Source organism: Macrobrachium rosenbergii, chromosome 13 (genome assembly GCF_040412425.1).
Source record: "Macrobrachium rosenbergii isolate ZJJX-2024 chromosome 13, ASM4041242v1, whole genome shotgun sequence".
Lineage (NCBI taxonomy): Eukaryota > Metazoa > Arthropoda > Malacostraca > Decapoda > Palaemonidae > Macrobrachium > Macrobrachium rosenbergii.
In genome coordinates, this window is record NC_089753.1 from 17,476,334 (window position 1) to 17,498,071 (window position 21,738).

Genomic DNA, 21,738 nt, shown 5'->3' on the forward strand with positions numbered 1-21,738 from the left:
GACTCGAGGAAGGGTATACTTAGATATCTTTTCTTCATCGCCGAATCTCCCTTCCTCCTTCCCTCGGTCTCATTTCGTCCTCATCTCAAAGCAAGGAGGTCACTCCTTCCACTTCCACCTACTTTTCCTCCTCCTCCTCCTCCTCCTCCTCCTCCTCCTCCTTATCCCAGCTTCAAAACACACACACACATACACGCACACGCGCACACGCTCCCTCGGAAGTATTTAATTGCTGCCTGTGGCTCTATCAAGATCAAGCGTCCTTCCATGTGTCGAGATGCATATCATGGTCTTAATCCATCTTTAAAGTGGTACGCGTTTGTAGTTTATCAAACGCAGACTCCTCTCAGTTCACGGATTTTCTTAACATTTTTTACTTTTATGCGAGGAATTTAGGTTCTCTGCTTGAGAAATAACGTTCTAGTTGATATGGTTTAGAGTACAGGTCGGGATTTAAACTCGAGTTTTTTTTAAGTTGCAAAACTACTGGGCGGTCGACACGCGTAGGAGTCATTTAAGCATAGAAAAAGCGGTCGGCATCAAAGACGTACGAAGATGCATCTGTCTTACCAAAAGAAATGCATCCGTGTGCAAGTATAAGTAGACACAATCACCTGCATGTATACATACATACAAACACCTACATACATACATAATATATATATATATATATATATATATATATATATATATATATATATATATATGTGTGTGTGTGTGTGTTCAGTACAGGCATGCATGTTTCACCACTTAGCCATCTCCCATTCCCCCTAACAGGGTTTGGCCCCAGAAAGTAACAATTTGGTAATCATAGCCATAGTCACCCTACACAGTGAATCAAGTATGAATCTCCTTTGCAGAAAACTGAATTTCAGCCGCTTCGTATACCTGAATTTTACTTCAGCCGGGCTATATTTGTAAGAGAAAATAATCTAATCTTCCTCGATGAAAATAAAAAAAAGGCTGTTTATCAGTCCTTATCTCCTGGATAGAAAACATGTTTTCCCGAATTCCACCAACATTTCTTATGCTAGTCTTATTTATATAAAAAATAGAGTCTGCCTTCATTATTTTAGGATTAGCGTGCGACGTCTCATTATTATTATTATTATTATTATTATTATTATTATTATTATTATTATTATTATTTATTATTATTATTATTATTATTATTATTATTATTATTATTATTATTATTATTATTTTAGACGATTTAGGTTGCGTTGCACTGGTATATGAATTTTAATTTTCATTCGTTTGTACTTGGCATCTCTTTTAGTTTACGCTGACGTAATTTGAATTAGTTTAATTACTGTTACTCACTTCACTGGAATACTATCACCATAAGCTCTGAGCGCAAGTAAATCAATATCAGTGTTCTCTTAGGAATCGTCAAAATTTCAGAATGTTTAGAAGCACAGTTTTATTAAAATTTAAAAATTTAATATTCACTTAACAGTTACTACTACTACTACTACTACTACTACTACTACTACTACTACTACTACTACTACTACTACCAGTAATATATTTAATTTCTCAACGGAACTCATCAGGTATAAAATAGCGGTAAGAAAAATTAAGGTTATTGGGCCATAGAGTCATCTAGATTTGGTTGAAAGCATGTCAAAATAGTAAAAGAAAAATAAATAAATAAATAAAAAATAAAAAGCTAACATTTTTAACACGTGTACCAATGAAGTGCTTTCCCGCCAGAATATTAAACTTAAAACAAAAAGGAAAATGTGAAAATTGCCGTATATTTTTCACATGTGAAAACTACCAAAAATAGATGTATATTTTCCATGGGCTGCCTTGTGTTCATTCACAACTTTAGCGACTTCTTCATAATTGATCTAAGGGAGAAGCAAATTGTTATTATTGCTGTTGTGTCCTAGCGAACCATCGGACCATTTGTGAGAGGGGGAAAGAGATACCTCACTTGGTGTCTTAAAAATAAAAAAAAAAGGTTGAGAGATCTCGATGGGTTCTAAGCGAATAGTTGAACTTGCCGTGCCTTCTTGCAGTTCTGCAAGAAACTATATTTTGTGTGGCATTTTTTAAGTTTTCAAAAATACGTCGAATGCGAATTCATTTTTTGCAATCATATACATATAGGAACTATAAATTACAAGTAGTATCAGCTTTACCACCTGCAAAATTCGTGCGTTTCTTTGTACATTTAAACGCCAAGTATAGCGACGTCGCCTTTGCTGAACCTTTAAAAGGTGGCCCAACAGATTGCCACGCGTTCCTTGAAGTGTTTGTATTAAGGTAATAACCATCTCGGATAGTTTCAATAATGGTATTCTGATGAGAATAAATCCCTTAAAAGTACTGTTTCTTAACTTCGAATGTTTACGACTCAGCGAAAGCTTAGTAGATATTCAGTAAATTTAAAATGAATGACTGTAGCGTTAGCTTCATTAATAAAGGTACCTGCAGCCGTTGTTATTACTAATAGAACATCTCGGTAAATGGTAATGAGGTCTTTATTAAACGCCTCCCGAACCCTCTGCCAGAAGGAAACGACCTTTTTCCTTCTGGGTTTAAAAAGTCGTAACTTCCCTCATATGGCATTTACACGGTTATCTGTGGTGGTCTCAGTAACTGATCAGTAAAAAAAATACTCTTAGATATTATAAACTTATAGTCATATCAAAGTATCAACTCAAGTGTGTGCGAATATTGATGGAACATGGGTCTGTGTATTATTCACTGTTACATATATTGCTGAGGTATGTTACTTGGGTGTCATTGCTATATTGGCATGTACAGAATTAGAATAGCATATCGTACTTTCGCAGAGAAATTAATGGATTCAGTTTTTCCCGTTAAAATCTGTTGCTTAAGAAATTGGACTCTTTGGAAGTTAAGTTTCCAATGCATGCACAAGAAGAATCATCAAGAATCGAAATTTTGAAAGCTGATGTCGGCCAAAGCAAGTGCCGTGGCACGGCTGAGTAATGCAACGTTTGGCTGACGTCCGACTACCTGCAGGTTCGCGGATCTCTCCCGGCCGATCACCTTTCAGTCCACCCAATTGCAAATGACCAGAGTCTACAGAGGTTAAGAAAATGTGCGTGGGGCTAGCAACCTCATCCCCAGAGACATGCTAAGAAACCGGAGGGTTGTACTCGAACGGTACTACCCTGCGTATGGGGAAATAACCTGTAAATTAAATTAAAAACCATAATTAAACTGCAGTAATTGCTTCTAAACTTTAATTTGGTTTAGAGTACTAATTAGACGCTTGAAAAAAGCAGTGTAATATGAAAAACTAATTAAATCTATGATAGAAATGCCTGATAACGTAAAAAATTGTTACTTGTAATTCAACATTAATTATGACAGACTGATTAATAGTTTCAAAAAAATTCCATGTACCTCAAGCCGAAACGTCACATAAACTCCATTCTCTCCAAGCCATCTTCATTCGCGATAGATTAGAAAAAAAAAAAAGCACTTGGTTCAAATGCTTCGTCAGCCCTGTGTCATAGGAAGACGACCCCTATCGCGCCTTATTGCTGGTTAGCATAACTAAGGAGAGTGAGTCTTCGTCGAGCTCCGCGGTGGCTAAGCGGCCTCTGCCCCTTTCTACACCCTTTCTATTTCATTCCCCCTACCGCCCTCATATGCCCTTTCTATAGACCCCCTTCTTCTCCTCCAGACCCAGCCCCCTCCTTTTTTTCACCCTTTTCCTTTTCACCATTTGTCATGTGTTTCAGCAGCCTTTTTACGGACCTCGTCAAATATCTGCTCAGAAGGTGTTATGTCATTGCATATTTTTATCTGACGCTTCACGACGAAAGAAACGGTTCGAGTTTTCGTATTCTGAAGTGAATTACATCAATTTTTTTTTTTACCACAGCCTTAGGTTAGAGATGGGCACAAACAAATATAATTACAAATACTCTTGTTACTTCTTACACCATCTTGCTCAGATCCTAAACAATAAAAAAAGTGCTTCATCTCCAGGGAAATAGCATGATTAAAACTGTTTTATAGATGTAGATGACGCGTAACAAGAATTCCTATCTTTCGTGACGGGAAGAAGAAATTTTATAATTTTTTTTAAACTGCAAAGGAATTGCGTTAAAGACAAGAATATGTAAAGTGAATAAACTGAGCTGTTAAAAATGTATCTTTTTATTCAGTTAGATTAATTCTTTTATTTTAGGTTACATAATCAAAGGGAAATAATCTTTTGAAAAAATCAAATTGAACGAGCATTTTACAAAATCATGGAATTTTATTGTACTTGTGCAAGAACAGTAATTGAATATTTTCACATCAAAATACGGCCCGATAGAAATCATTCCTGTTACCTATGTGTAATAATAATGAGGCATAATCATGCAAAACCAAGTGAAAAAGAATGGTCAACCTGGACAAACTAAATATGCCCGCTGCTTTCCCACAACCATTCCTGTTATTAATTTTTTTATTGGTTCTTCTCGTACTTGACGCTCATTTTTATTGAGAGCTCGTAGATTTTTTTAATTCTCGCATATAGAAAATTTGTTTCATAATGTCATACTGCATTATTGAGTTTTAATTAAATAACCGGATCTGTTAAGACTATGTGCGTGTAAGTTCAGTGAAGCTTATGACATATAAGAAAGCAAACACGCTCGTGTGTTTGTTTACATGGCTGCATGCCACTAACGTATATAATATGTGTAAATATATATGTACATATATATATATATATATATATATATATATATATATATATATATATATATATATATATATATATATATATATATCATATAAATTGTTTATGTTATCGTATAGCAACAAGGGGTTTCCTTTATTAAATAGGTCAAGATATAAGATTTTATAATTAAGAGAAATAGAGTATTGTATGTTTAGTAAGCGAAATAAGCTTTTGAAAATGTTTCTGACAATTTATACCAGAAAGCATAAGCATTCATTATGTGGCACAGTTGATTATTAGTTTTATTATTATTAATTTAATAAGTAATCGTAAATACGGTAAGATGTTTAGTGTATTATTTCAAAATGTTGCAGCGGTTCCATTTGAGTCTTACATTTTGAAGAATTAAGATTCCTGTACCTGTAAACTGGCTAACTATTAGGTGCTAAAGGTCATTAAGAAATGAGACAGGTAAGCCGTCCGTCAGCGGCGTTTGACGGGACTGCTGCAGCCCTCTCCCGCCCGTCAATTTATTAAGGAACGAGACCTTGACCTCGAGTAACCACTGTAGGTGTGGCGTTCCCCTTATAAGTCTTAAGTAGACTTTGGCACTTGACTACAGTTTGGAGAGACCAGTGCCAGGGAATGCCATTGCACAACGATCACGGCGGCTAACAAGGTTTTTTTATTATATATACATCAAGCTTGTAGGCCAGCTACTAACTTTGAGAGAACCCGCGTGAGTGCACCAGATGCGGGAGGCCGAAACTTCTCTCCGTCGGTGTCTCCGATTCTTTTGCTAGGGATAGCAGCCAGCAAAGGTGACGTTTTGTTGCCCTCCGTGACGCGCTTAGCTTAGCAAGAAGAGGCGGACGGTGGCTGGCGACTGTTTCTCAAGTCGAATTCGAAGATCGCTGCTGAAATAACGCTCGCAGTCATCTTGCAAGAAGGACAGGATGACACTTCTTAAATGTAGTGTTGCTTCGGTTGTCTTGGCAGGAAGAATCTCAAGAAGGGCACTTCCGCAATCCTTTTCCTTCCTTCCTCCTTTCCCCATAGACAGTTCTGGACGAAAGGACGTGCACAGGTGTATGGCTACAGGTGCAGTGAGAAGTTGGGTGTACACAGGTGCGGGTCGCGTGTACTCGTCTGACTGTATGTGTTGGTGTGATACCTTTAGCGCCATTTGAGTGACTGGTGACAGGGAGTTGTCGCCGCTAGGCTGTGTGGCCGCGCAGGTCCGTAGACGATCTCCTGTAGCTCCGCCCTCTTTGCACCGCCCAGACTTTCAGGAGTCCGGCCCATCTGTCCCTACATCTGGAAGGCGGAGTTACTATTGAATTTTTTCAGCCGTTTTCAAGCAACGTGTATGTGTCTTTGCCTTCGTAGGAAAGTTCCCTGTCATATTCCCATGACAGAACATCCTGATATACAGGATTTTCGTATAATTCTTTGAAAAGTTCAGCGTCGATGATCGCCTCTGTGAAACTTCGCCCCGCCCACTAAATTTATCCACGCCCACCGTGTAGCGAGTCTCCTCCCCTTCGGCGGCGTGAGCACGTCGCGGCGGGTGGCGGTGCTGATCGGGTCCCCGGGGCGACCAGAGCTGTGGGAACCCCGGCTACGTACGGAGGTGTCGCTCCCGAGAACTCGCGTTCCGTTCCCCACCAAATGCCGCGACGACCATACGTCTCCTCCGCGTCAATATACTCGCAACAAGCCCCAAGGACATGTGGCTCCGGTGCCAGCTGTGACAACTTGGTATTACGCTAAGTAGTGACCCCGACTCGTTTGTGTTGATATATCTTGTGACTTGAATGTGTGTTTGTGTGGCAGACTTGTAGTAGTGATTATTGTCGCTGCGGGGTCCCTTAGTAATCGTCCACGCTCCGACGACGTCCCGCCTCCGCCAAAACTATTGTCATCTTTCGAAAACGTCGAGTGTTGATCTGCCCCTCAAGTGCTTTACTGTGAGAGGAGAAGTGATTAAGGTGCTCCCTCTTTCTACCTCTGTCTCTCCTCCTTACCCCTGTTTTTCCACTCAACGTGACTCGTTCAGTGCCAAATATTATTCTTAATTGCGAGAGAGGAGAGAGAGAGAGAGAGAGAGAGAAAGAGAGAGAAGAGAGAGAGAGAGAGAGAAAGAGAGATAGGTCACAAGGAGCCTTGTGCAGGACAACATAGTAAGTGCCAAGGATGTTGATCATCATCATGACGAAGATGATGGTGATCGTTGCTTCGTCGTTGTGCATCTCGATGAGAGGCTGAGTGTGCATCTTCCTCCTCCTCCTCCTCCTCTCTCTTGATTCTCTCTTGTTGGACGATGCCAAGTACTGAGGGCGAGGTGACGACAGCTCAAGCGGCAGAGGTGGTAGAGCAGGTGGACACGACGGCCACGAAGCTGGAGACGGCGAGGATGGCCCAGGTGGTGCCCGAAGTGGTCATTGGACGATCGCCCGCCCGCATCAATCCCAAAAGAAAGCCTGACAAATCGAAAATATTCAGAATAAGGACAAGTAAGTTCCGTATGTGTCAAGGTTTCCCTTATGTCTCTGCTATTTTTTTTTTTTTTTTTTTTTTACTGTCTCGCGTAGATCGTATTTGATGTCTTTCTTGTATCACCTTCATAAGATATTATTTACAGTATCCAAATAAAAATCGTGAAATTTGTTTGGTTATTAAATTTATAGTGTTAGGTCGGAAAAGTGACAAAAGCCCGTGACTCCCCTATCGCTTGAAGCAGTTTGGTTTCTGTGTTTACAGATCTATTTTTTTTTTTTTTTTTTTTTTTTTTTTTTTGAAGTAGAATGACTACGGATATGAATACTATTTTTATTTGTGTGAGTAAACTCACGCCGTTAGTGCTGTATGCATAGATGTTAGCTGAGGATATTATTTGTATAATTTTTTGTTTATAATTAGTGTATTTGAAATTTTATCGGGAAAATGTATAACAAAGTTAGATGATTTTAGGAGGCATTGTCATATATAAATCGCCGAGGGAACGGAGAGTAGTGATAATCATTTTTTTCATTTCATATTCATAGCGTTTTATCATAATCATGTCCATGATAACCAGACGAACATAGGAAAAAATAGGTAATAATCATGAAGAATACAGAAAGGAAATTAGTTAAAAAAAAATCTGTCAGACTTAAGTGATTTTATATATCACTCGCCATGTGTCGTAGAGCCAGAACATATGCTGATTTATTGAAATAACGTTGATCATATCACAGTTACTTATACCTTTGCGGAAACGACGGAATTATGAAAGCATGACAGCCGTTCGCCTGTTATAATATCTTGCCGCGGTAATCCTAAGTCCTTCTCGTTAATGTTCTCGACTCTTTTAAGCACTTTAGGAACGTAGACGGGAAATTCCTTCACTCCTTGACTGCAGTTTTCTTTTGTATTAATAAAAAAATATATTTATTCAGTTAATGTGCGCTGTCAGATTTTTTTTACATGTTTTATTTTCATCAATATTATTTTAAAAGCATACACTATATCTATATATGTACTACATATTTATATATATAATATATATATATGTATAAATTTTATGCTATTGTTTTAAGATTTCAATCTTAAGTTTACCCATTAATAAATTAATGGGTAAAATTATTTACGAACATAAGGTTATCATACCTATTTTCCTTAGTGCGTTAATGTCAATGAATTTATGACATTATTCGAAAATTATAGCTTTTAAGCGTTTCGTGCAATCAGTAACGGTGCTGATTACGATGATGTAATAGGCATTGTTAATAATACCTCGCCATTGTACAATTTTAACTATATTCTATAAAAGCATGCTTTCAGTTTATGTAGGAAAAACAAGGTCAGAATTTTGAAGGTATACGAATTCCAATTGCCATCTCTGGTCTTTTATTTCTGAATGGTATAAAAGCTTCTTGATAATTTTGAGTAGTACGCTTATAATAGTGCGATCATTTTTTTTATCAGAATGAAAATTATTATTTTATTATAATAGAAATTAGATTATTTTACATTGTGTTAGACTGAAAATTGATAAATCATCATTAGTCTTAATTATGAAGGTGGTTTAAAATCTGGCTTAATTATTTATCAATTCTTCAAGAAACTAGTATTTTTAATTTAACGTTCTGTCTGAGAATTTTTATGAATATTTAAATTGTATATATATATATATATATATATGTATATATATACATATATATATGTGTGTGTGTATATATATATATATATATATATATATATATATATAATGTAATGTATGTGACTATGGATGAGTGAGTGTAATTAATGTGATATGAAAGATGGTTGTGCTTGGAACATAAACTTTTCATATAATAGTCGCATTATAGATGAGATACAGCATTTGTGTTGTAATTAGGAAATTTTCAAGCATAGCTATTTTTTATTCTAGGGTACTGTAGTAAAATCCTAATTACCTGTATACTCATTTCATTCAATTTTATTTTTTCTTTATACACAAATATAATTTACAATTATAATTTATAATTATCTGTGCGCACGCTTGCGCACATGCACCCATTCATATGCGTGAAGTTCTGTGCTACTTCAACAGCCTCGCACAGAATAATTCATCCCGCTAAAAAATTCCCTACCGGCACCGTTGAGACATCCTTAATAAATTCATTTGGCATTTGCATACTGGGCACTCGAGCGCATAATACCTACCTCTTAAGTTCTGAAAAGTAAATTTTGATTAGTTACGGTTATGTCCCGCAGGAACTCTCCCCACAGCAAGGATGACACGCCGAGTGTAACAAGGCCGGTAGGGTAGGTTGTTCAATATAAGAAAGTTATTATCGCGGGTCTTATTTATGATTATGATCGCTTCCAATATTCGTATAGCAAGGGGTGATATGGCCAGTGAACGTTGTTTTTTTTGAGCGTTTTTATTTTAAAAAATGCTGCAAATTACCAATACATGATACTGTAATGGTATGTCCCCTTTTCTGATCGCTAAGTAATTGGTGATACCGGCATGGATACAGAGGACCTATTCCCTCTTACGCCTTCAGCGAACCCCCTTACCCCTCCCGTATACTGGGGTTCCTCAGGGGGAGGTAGGTCTACATGAACCATGGCCGCTTCTCCCACGGAGCTTCCTTTCGCTACTGCTTTACTCCACCGGGTATAGAGAACAACCCCGGGGTTGAGAGGGTTATGAGGGGGGGGCAGCATTTCCCCCCTCTGCCAAAACCAACCGACCACAATATTGACTGATGGATATAATATAATTTTCCCTGGCGGCCACCCTCTGCTTCATGTCCAGCCCCCTACCCACCCCCAACCCCATCCCAGATTTCTCCTCCCCTCCCATCTCCTTGACCTCGCCCCCTTTCTTTTTCTGTCATTGGTTCTTCTTCTTCCTTTCGCGTACCTCCCGTTAACCCTTTCCATCCCCTCTTTTTTTTTTCTTCTTCTTTTCAATATTCATCGTTCTTCTCTCTTCCTTTCAGCTACTTCTCGGCGGAAGAAATGAAGAAGTTGACAAAAAAAAAAAAGTAGGCAAATGCTGCCTCTTATTCCTTGCCCATGTTTTCTTTTGCTCATCCTTCAGTTTTCATTCCTTTCCTAGTTCTTTATCCTGAATCACTTCCTCTTTTTTCTAAACATTTTTACCACTTTCCTTTCTCTGGTCTTGTTTCTTTTCATATTCTCCAGAAGTCACGATATTCTTAACCTTATCATTCGTCCTTTTTTTTAGGTTTTAAACATCTAAAATCGTCGCAGCTTCAGTGACTGCGTTAGGTCCGTTCAAGGAGGAAATTTTCACGCGGAAAAAATTGAAATTGCTCAGTAAGATGATTTCCGTTCAGGAACGAACGAACTGAGAGAGAGAGAGAGAGAGAGAGAGAGAGACTAGTTCATAACAGATTTATTTATGCTTCTTTACTTGTTTGTGCTGTATTTATTGAACTTTAATTCATTCATAAGCCTCTCCAGATGAACTTTTCAGTCAATTTTTCAAGTCGTATCGCTCGTGGCATTTTGTAAAGTACATGTCTTTTTCTGCATCTCCATCTAGTTACTCCACTCCATCTCTCTCTCTCTCTCTCTCTCTCTCTCTCTGTCATTTGCACGTGTTAAATGGTCTGATGAGGAAAGATAAAAACTGGTCCCCTCCCTCCTTCCACCCCTCCCCCTCGTTTTAGATAATCCCGAGAGAGTCCTGGAAAAGGAGCAGTAAGGACCTCAAGAGATGACGATAAAGGCTTTGTATGGGTGAAGGAAAGCCCGCCTCCACGTCCACTTTGTTGCCAATATGAACTCGGGCTGCTTTTACAGCTAAGGATTCTTCGGACGTCTTATTTTGTCTTCGACGCCAGTTTTTTGCGTCAAAACTAAATGAATTAATCATATTTTATCTTCTGGCTCCGTTCGGGACATAGGGGGGCCCTTTGACGAATTTTTGGGTCGAGGAAAATTTCAATTATTTTGAAAGAAAATAGTCTAATTTCACCACGAAATGCTGTTCATACAATTAATAGCATTGCCATTGCAGTCTCGTGCCTGCATACTCGTGTATTAATATATTCATTGCACTATTAATCAATGACATAGGGCCTACACACCGACTTTCCTCTTCCGGCATAGAAAACTATTAACGCATTATGGCGGAGTTCAATCAGTATATCGACAGGAATCACAGTCTTGCTGTGTTTCTTATTTTCGTCTGTACACCAGCTAATAATTCAGCTTATGGAGTCCTACCGAATTTAGCGTTGATATTAACTGTATTAATGAAACGGAAATTTTGGATTTATTGGTTTCTCAGTTTTCTGGAGTTAAATTATAACAGTTAGTTTGATGCGTTTCTCTAAACAACAGACCACATATCTACTTAACTGAAGTTGTGTTTCGTGATATATATATATATATATATATATATATATATATATATATATATATATATATATATATATATATATATATATATATATATATATATATATATATATGCATATACATACGTTCTTGCACGAAACGAATTACGCCCTGATAGAATAAATGGTGGATAAATACGCACCCCCATACGCACATACACACACACCTACATGCACCAAAAGCATGTTGACTGACACAGAAAGAGAAGCGTAGCTACGCACCGCGTATGCCATTAAATATTTGCATTCATTCAGCGGATGAGAAATGATTTCTATCATCGTTTAGGTATGATATTTACTGGCATTAAAAGAGCCTTTATTCATGACGTGAATATATATGAAAATGGTCTGTGTACTATTTACGGCATTTTTGGGGCAAACAAAATATCACACATTTATATCATTGTTATGTATAAATATATTTGCTTGTATTAATGGGGCTAGATAAATTACGAGTATATATCAATGGCTTTTGTGCAAAATATTCCAGCCGCCTCTCTGACACTCGCACACACACACACACGCACACACACACATACGCACTCACGCCAAACTATTTTATACCAAACTGTTTTTGTGTTGCGTTCGTGTGTTCGCTTATGAATAAAACATGGACGGTGGGATTTAATTTAATAAACCTCCCCTCTCACTCTCATATAAAGCTCTCTCTCTCTCTCTCTCTCTCTCTCAGATCTTTTACAGTTGTCAGCTTTCCTCTAACCGGTTATTGCACAACATAAATATCTTTACGTGCATCATTGTCTATGTGCTTTCTATCGTCTATCGATACACACTCGTGTAATTATTGTATATATATATATATATATATATATATATATATATATATATATATATATATATATATATATATATTTATATATATATATATATTTATATATATGAATATTAATATATATTTATATATATATATATATATATATATATATATATATATATGCATATTATCGCTAATGAAATAAATTACATTGGAAAGAATAAGGAATTAGCCCAATTCTTCTCATCGGACAGTATCGACGGAACTTCTATGCATCTACAGATAAATTTATATACTTACTTGCACGTACACAGTGGACTCTCTCTCTCTCTCTCTCTCTCTCTCTCTCTCTGTACCAAGAGGTAACTCCCCCGCAATAAAACCATATTAATATTTCCCAGCAGTGAAAGTGTATACATATGATTTATAGTGAGATTTATTCCACCAGTTTGTGGAAGCTTTGCCCCGGCGTAGAGAATACAGATATAAGTATTAAATTTGCTAAAACAGAAATTCACATATTTCGCGTCATGTGGAATCCCTGTCATGAATTTATTATAAATGCGGGGGGTGTGGGGGACAAGTATAGGTCTCTCTCTCTCTCTCTCTCTCTCTCTCTGTTCCTCGCGTGGATCCTGCTCCATCTAAAAAAAGTTTTTCATTACCGTATACTTAGAAACTTAACTTCATTCCGTATATATAAACGCACAATTCTTGACCTTTGCATGGCAATCCGATCTTATGTCCTATACAGCCTACAGTTACAGAGAAATGTTCTAACCTACGATCTTGAAAAGAAATAATAAAACCTTTGAGAAAAACAATATTCAGAAAAACGAAAACGAGAAATTCGCTAACGAAGATATTTTAATAATAAAAAAAGTTTACCCACAATAGTAAAAGAAAAATATGTATATAGTATTGTGTTTTTTTTTTTTTTTGTAAGAAGAGAGAAAACTATTTTGGAGTTCACTTGTAATGTTCAAGCGTTTGCTGATATGAGTGCCTCGTGTAATTCATCTACAATGGTTTTGTTTTACTCTCATCATAAATATTGTATTGCTTTGTTGTTGTTATGTCAGCCTTTGCATGAAAACAAATATAAGAAATAAGAAAAAGGCAAAAAGGCAGCGGTCGTAACTTATAGCTCGTCTCTTGCCGTCTTATATTGCTGTGGACACTAAAGTGAATAGCGACAGTCAGTAATGACACATTCTTCATACATGGGTATAGTATTGCTCGGTTTATCGTGAATTCCCTTGAAAATACATTTTTTTAAACCTTTTTATTGTAATATTTATCACTCAAAATTAATTCCCACAAAACAGTGTCCGGTGCGAATTCGTTGAACATATGAAGAACTGTGCACTCACTGTATCCTCTGATATTTCGTGAAAGAAAAAGGATCAGCAATCGGTTATAAAATATGACGATACCAGCATATACGATTTGACTAAATACAGGCACATCATCTCTTTCGTTAACTGTACCTTCAAGCGTTTCTTTTAAAATATATTTTTATATACTGTATAATCAGTGCTTTAAGTTGATTAGTAAATTTATCTGTACCCGCTATCTTTACACACACTCTCCATGCAAAGGGAAATATTAAAATAATTTTTTTCTCTCGGTAAATATATCGTCATTCTAAACTTGAAAGATATCAAGATAAAATGAAAGACGTGTATTTTTTAGCAGATATTTCGTGGAGAATATATATCAAAATCTCAACATCATAATTTAATGAAAAAATTATGACAGTAACTTCTACCACTTGAATCTTCAGATATTCCACGTAAAAAAAAAAAGCATAATTATGACATGAGTAAAACGTCCCTGCCAAGTGGAATCCATTGCTCTCCTATCTGAAGTAAAAAAAAAAAAAAAAAAAAAAATCTTATGACCAGCAACGTCGAGATGTTGAGAAGCCCGACTGGGTTTCCCCGCGGAGCAAGTTTTCCCGAAAAGTTTCGAAATTTTGCGAAATGTAAACGCCTGTTACTACTCAAGTTATATGTAAATGAAATTTTGAAAGTTTCGCAAATGATATGGTCTCTTCGTTGAACCTTCAGCTTTTATGGACTTCTAGTAATACTGAAGTGATATGATTTTTTTCCTTTATTTTACTGAGGTAATGATGATAGAAAATTAGATCTCAGGTGAATGTGAAAACTACTATTCAGGGGTATTTCAGCAGTATCAGAATATGGCACTGGTAATTATTTTCTTCGTCAGAACATTGTTAGAAGCCTCTTGAATTACGCGTTTTATTCCTCTTTTGTGCTGAGAGGTTTTGCTTATGGTCATTACTAAGTGGTAATAGCACCAAGTCTTCCTCGGCTACACTCAAGTTATGTTAGTGTGGGAAAATTATTAGAAGAAATTGCAGACAAATTCAGACCGTAACCTAAACTTTTAAAGGTTCCAAAGATATTAGTAGTTGGTCAGTATAAATGATGATGACGATTACAGTTATAAAGCTCAAAAGGCTTGCAGCTTCACGCCCTTCTGAAACAAAGCTTTTAACAGCTCCTTTTATCACCCCCGTCATCCCAAATACTCTTGTGTCCGCAGGGTAGCCTATAGTCGGTGCCGGTATAGCCATCGTTGTTGTGACACCAGGCTAAAGAATCTAATTCGTGATTGAAATCCTACTTCAATTAAAAACTGAGTTTTTCGTAGCCCTAAGGAACAAATGACTTCAATGCCCATATATTTTCCCACGAGACCTTAATTTAATGTAATTTTTCTTCACGTCCTTTTTCGAATAAGAAGTAGGGATTAATAAGAACGAGTATTTATCATGAATTAATAGGTTTTAATTTCTGCCATGTCTATCTGATAATCACAAACATTATGTCTGTCATAACGCATGAGATTAACCAGTTTTCCCAAAAAGATTCATTCCCCAAATAACGTGTTTACCGGTTCCTGTCGGAAACAAGGCCCATTTTTATTCTCAGTTTCTTAGCGCCGAGGCAAGATAAGGGTATCAGGTTGTCCGCTACATCGGTCTCTGCATTGGGAATAAAATAATCTGGAAAGCGTTGATTGAAAATTACAGGTCAGAAAAGGAGAGGAAGGCCATTGTTGCGTGAAGTTGGTTTAGTGTGTCGATAAATTAACATCCGATTATTACATCCTAACAGATTATGAAAGAATGCTTAGGTTTATTGCAAGAAGCCGGTTAATCTTTCAGTAACACAATGATGACTAGAGGGGCCGCTGAGGCTCCGCCTAATTGCTGTGTCGCTACTTAGGCAGACATTACATTTAACACATTTCGAGTTTTCTTGACCCGTGGGACCTTCAGCCTAGTGACCTGGCCTTTGACATAACCTTTGGCCCCTAGCACGCGCCTTGGAGAATGCCTTAACCTCGCTCAAATATTCAATACTTTTCCCCGTGCCTTTCCCATTGTTATAGCGATTACAAGCATTATTCAGATTTTTATGAAATTTTATCCGTCAAACAAAATTCTGGCTATTAATTGATAACATCTCTTGCCTTTTTATTCGCCGGGAATCCGCTGATTATTCGAAAATAACCAGAGCGAACGAAGCGCCATCATAGTAATCCATTTACCGTACTCCGCAGGGAGGCTGGAGCGTCAACTATTAATAATAAATGAATTGAAATTAAAGTTTTTACTTAAATCTCACGCAGCATTTATAGATTTCTTATATATGCAGCACTGCACTTTTTAAACTATACCCATAAGACTTGAACGCAGGTGGCGCGTTCTATTGATTAATTAAGACTCCAAAAGTTTATAGGTGAGGCTACCTTATTTTTCAGCATCATAATAGTAAGCGTCGCTTCTAATTTATATACATGTATGTATGTATATATATATATATATATATATATATATATATATATATATATATATATATATATATATATATATATATATATATATATATAATTGAAAAAGATAGACATATTAATAACAAATAGTCCATTGAATATTTCCAGTAGCGCTCCAGCGTAAGTCAAATTTAACCGATATCACGATATTTTTGTATATATTTCCCTCCGAGTGCAGCTGTTTGGTCTAACACGGAGTCCGATAGGGTGGAAACGGCAGGACCGCATATTACTACACCTAAAGGAACCAGAGAAAAGAATGCAATAGACCATGGATTGTGGTAGCTATATTAAATGATAGAATAGGAGAACCAAATTGCTACCTTCTCTGTCATGTGTTTTGAATTAACTCGTTCATTTTTGGATTGCTCAGCGTGACACGATCTGAAGTCAAGCTGATTAGTACAACAGGAAAGCCTTATCTCGGAGCTGCGGTCTAGAACAAATCCAATGGCGGAAGTTGAACCGAACAAGACGGATGTATTTAAATAAGTAATTATCAGTCTCTCTCTCTCTCTATCTCTCGCTCTCTCTCTCTGTCCAGTGATCTGGAAAAGTTTTCTTCAGAGCGGTTGCAATTCTACACTGCATTAAAATATGTATATATATAGATATATGTCTATGTGCATATGTAAGTGTGTGTGTATGTATGTATATATATATATATATATATATATATATATATATATATATATATATATATATATATATATATATATATTACAAGTATTTGTAGTTGAAATATTTGTAATTGAAAAAGACAACCGAAATGTTATTAACTTTCTGCCGGAGTTTTTTTTTCTAAACTTCATATAAAATTAATTTTCTTACTCAAAACTTTCAATAACGTGAATATTTTTCGGCCAAGGCAATAAAGTATTCGGCCAAAGTTCACTTCCATCAATATTGGTTCTTTCTTTTTTCTTTTACTTGACGCAACTGACAGATGTTAATTCACATCTTATTCTCCACTTAGATGGGATTTTCTAAGTTTATATTGAGGGGGATAGGATCATTATCTACCTGTCTATCTTACAATATTCGTTTATTTTCTTTCATCTCCGATCAAGGCCATGTAATATCTCTGCCATATTGAAATTTAGGAATTCGATCTTAGTCGTATCTCCGTTTCAGGTATTTATGAATACTGTTATCATCGATTTTATCATTAATTTATTATTATTATTATTATTATTATTATTATTATTATTATTATTATTATTATTATTATTATTATTATTATTGTGCTAGTATTATTATCATATGAGCTCGTAAAAATTTTTGTAATATTTTTCTCTTTAGAACCTTGTTGCTCATTTATGCTAGTGTTTTTAATCGTCAGTGTAACATCTTTTGCTCGTAAATTCTTGTTTGCATATTTATTTACGTTTTTCTAAGTAATTCCTGAAGTTAGTTTATAAATCCCTTTCCACATCTCATCACTAACTTCAGATTAGTAATACTAGGTAATTTTTTTTCTGCAGTTGGTTAAATGAGATTTTTTTATTAAAATCTTAGTTCAAAGAGTCTGGAATTATCATTTATTGTTGGTCAAGTTGATAGTTATGCTGTAGCCGTTCTTATTATCTTAATAATGGGCTGTGTATCCCGGGAGCCCCGCCACTTACTACATTTTTTATCTTTGGTATCTCCGTACTGTACTTTTACATGACCGTGAACTAATAACATATATTAAATGATAAATAAATCCAGGGTGATATGTACAGTAGATGTAAATGTCTTATTGGAAATCTGAAAAAGTCACTATTTACGAGGATTTTTTCTGTTGTGAAATCTTACCTATCTTGATGTGAAGCGGTACCTTGCAGAAAGGGCATTAGATCCTGAAGACCTGTAAAATAGACGAAGCTATATGTCGCTGAGTATTTAGAAACTCAAAAAGTTTTTAGACTTATGATGAAGTTTTAAGATGGATAAAGTATATTATATATTTTATGAAATGTTCGAGGTCTCCTTTGGCCACATTCGGCGTGTTCTGAACCTCCAGACGCCACCCATCGTCCTCCCCACCTGACCCTTGCCGACCCCACCCATTCTTCGTTTAATCCACCTACTCAGTTACCCACTTCAAAATCCCACCCAGGCACTCACTTCTCGTTGTCCTTTCTCCTCCTCCTCCTCCTCCTCCTCCTCCTCCTCTCATTCATGTATCTTTCTTGTAACCTATCCTTTTTCTTCTCCTCCCTCACTTCCCCTCTATCTCCCTAGTGTAGGGTCCCCTCCCTCCGGGCCATCCCCCTAAAATGGGCCACGGGACATCAAATACACCGAAGACCGGAAAGTAGCCACAGTGGGTCACTTGGTGAGTCTTAACAAGTCTTTAGTCTCCAGCAGGAGGTTTTCGAGATGAGGGAGAGGAAGAGACGACGTTTTGAAGAAGAAAACAAGGGATGGAAGAATCTTAAAGAATAAAAGAATCTCTCTCTCTCTCTCTCTCTCTCTCTCTTCTCTCTCTCTCTCTCTCTCTCTCTCTGTGTGTGTGTGTAGAAACGTGACCATACCATGTTATGCTGCAGTCAGCGGCATGGTATGGTAATAATTCATATATCCTATAGCGTAGGATAATACATATTCGTAAATTTTAATTACCTTTTATTTCTCAAAATTACTGAGTACCTCACTTTCGTTGCCTTTTGAGCTAAGCGGAGATAAAAGAAACGTAAGTAAAGAAAAGGAATACTTACGAAGGGAAGTAATGTACTTAATAGTCGGAAAAAATGAATGAGGGAGAGGCCTCCTCCTACCCCTCTACCCCCGTACCTCCTGTCAGGCGAGGGAATGCGAGGGGTTTCGGTGAAGTAGTAGATCGCTAGGGGACCTATGGGGAAACACCGCGGATGAGGGAGGGGAGAGAGAGAGAGAGAGAGAGAGAGAGAGAGAGAGAGAGAGAGCATTAAGTACAGAGAGGGAGAGACAGACAGACGGGGTCATATTTGAGAGGGAAATCAACACAGGTTGAAAATCTTCCACATCGAGTTACACAAAGTGTCTTGAATATGAAAAAATAAAACGGGTTCCCTCTCTAAGGTGGGGTGATGAGGGGAGACCTATTCATTTTGACTCGAGGGGAAATGGGGATTTACACTTTGCAGATGAAAACAAGAGATGACGAAGCGAGGGGAAAAACCCTCAGCTATGTTTTCTTTCACCGATTTGCCCTTTTGATACTTTTTACGCTTTTATTTCTTTTTCTTCCCACCTCTGCCGATTTTATATTTTTGTTTTCTAGTTTTCTTCTATATTATCCTTTTGTTCATTATTGCTCACTCCTTTCTATCCTGTCTTCTATTTCGCCAGTCATATTTGTCTTTTATTCCTTATTTTTCATATTTTCTCTTGTTTCCTTATTAATTTTATACCATTTCTCCCTTCCTATATTTATGCTCTCGTAATTCTATTTTTCTTCTGTTCATTCTTACCTATTTATTTATTATCTTCCCCCAAGTCTTCTTCTCTTTCTTTTTTCTATTTTTCTTGTTCCTCGCCTCCGATTTTCTTCCATTTCATACCTCGTATTTTTTGGGAAAGAAGTTTGTTCTTATTCATGATTCATATAATAAAAAAGTTTCAGAATGTAAATGCGACGGATGTTCTGCATAATATATGAAGACTGCAGATACAGTATTTTCTTCCAAAGACTAGTGATAACTCTCTCTCTCTCTCTCTCTCTCTCTCTCTCTCTCTCTCTCTCTCTCTCTCTCTCTCTCTCTCTCTCTCTCTCATTACAAGAATTACTCGCACTTTTATGCTTCTATCTACATAAGTGGAATTAACTAACAATAATGAAAGACCCAGACACTTTTGGCTTATTTTGGATAAGATTTTTTTAAACGGAAAGCCTAATACTGTACTGTAAATTTGATTATTATTACTTTTGTATTGAAAGTTTGTTATTATAAAAATCGTTTAGGGATAATTTTTTTTTAACCGTAACGCAATTCCCGTGTCGGGAACGCAAGCTCAGAACGGAAGAGAACAAGGTCTCTTTTTGCGTTGCTGCTTGACTTTTTGAATATTCATGCGTATATTGCTTGCAAGAAACTGAAGAGACGAGAGAAAAAAATTATATCAGAGATGAAAATTTGCATATGAAAAGGAGCGTTATAGTTTCGCATTTTAAAATTTGTTCATATGCATGGCTGGAATGGAGCTTATGAATGTAAATGCGAATATTATAATGAAGCATATTTTTTGACGTGAAATATGCAACCTTTTTTGCCTGACTTCCAGCGTTGAGAATTTTAGAATTCCATTATAAAAGGGGGCCCCGCCAGAGGTGGTGTCGAGCCAAGAATAATTTATATAGGAGATACGTTATTACTGCGAGTATATATACATATTCACGTAGGGGAGAAACGGTGCACGTGTGTGTGTGTGTGTGTGTGTGTATGTGAGTGTGCAAGCGTGTATTGTTTATACGGTCATTTTTTTTTTCGAAAATTTTGTACGTATTGTAAGAGACTCTCGAAGTAAGGTTTTTCCTTACTTGATATCTTTTAAATGAATCGTATATTTTCATTTTCCACTGGGTCGTTAAGTTGTTATATATTCTAAATAGACTCGTTTTTCACTTGTTCTGTAGATCTTTGCGGTAATTTTGTCGTTTGAGAATTAAGTCAAGCTTGCGCTTTCCATTCCCGGTGTTGAAGTCTGAGAGATTGTTACGTCTCTCCTCTTCTACTGTATTTTGCTTTTCTTCAAAAATATTCTACACAAAAGCATTGCTTCTCGGTGCTTGTTTCCTTGGCCAAGGCTTTAGAATTTGTATCGAATATTACAGTCGTCACGGAAGGAATCCGAGAAGAGCAAAATGAAGTGTTTCTTACTTGGGTACTGGAAAGGAGACTGTTCACACAAACCAGGAAAGCTGAAATATTTTTCACCTCCTCTTGAAAATATATTTTCTATATATCGCAAACTTGGAATTTACTTTCGCCGTTTTATTGGTTATGTGGCTAATGATCTCATCGGGGCAAATAAGTTTTTAAATATATTTACCGTGCACAATGAGATATACATACATACATTTTACATATATATATATATACACACACATATATACATACATGTATATACATATATATAAATATATATGTGTGTGTATCACGCTTGTGCGCGCGCGCGTCATTTCCTAGCAGGAAGTTTAGTAAGAAGGAAATGGTTCGGTAGAAAGTTTTCGAGTTGGCGCATCTGTCGATTATAAGTTACAGCTTACCGTCTATGATCGCAGCTACTCTCAAAATTCTGAGATATAAGCATATACGCAAATAATTATCTATTGATACGCACTATCACATTACTTTTATAAGTTACTCTCTGTCCATGTCCAAGTTTTCAATGTGAAAGAGAGGTGAGCTTAAAAGGAAAGTTGAGAAAGATGTGATAATGGGTGCGAAGATGGTGATAAAAGTTTACATAATGAATACTTTTCGATCGGAGAGAGATTTAAAAAAAAAAAAACTATTCTACTGTAGATGGAAGGTAAGGCGAGAGAAATAGTAGAC

The 21,738-nt window shown here is 36.6% G+C and overlaps 1 protein-coding gene across 7 annotated transcripts in view; it reads left to right on the forward strand.

Annotated features, from left to right (window-relative positions):
* The window catches only part of LOC136844930 (homeotic protein spalt-major-like), a 630,208-nt gene that overhangs the window by 550,771 nt on the left and 57,699 nt on the right, over window positions 1-21,738 (forward strand). Inside the window, exon 1 of one of the 7 annotated variants that reach the window (XM_067114284.1) lies at window positions 6,792-7,188. The exons of 5 other annotated variants lie outside the window; for them this stretch is intronic. In XM_067114284.1, coding sequence (XP_066970385.1) covers window positions 6,987-7,188 — 202 coding nt within the window. In that variant the 5' untranslated portion in view covers window positions 6,792-6,986. Of the gene's footprint in view, window positions 1-6,791; window positions 7,189-21,738 lie in introns of those variants that run through there. One more of the 7 variants, XM_067114285.1, reaches the window with a different exon arrangement.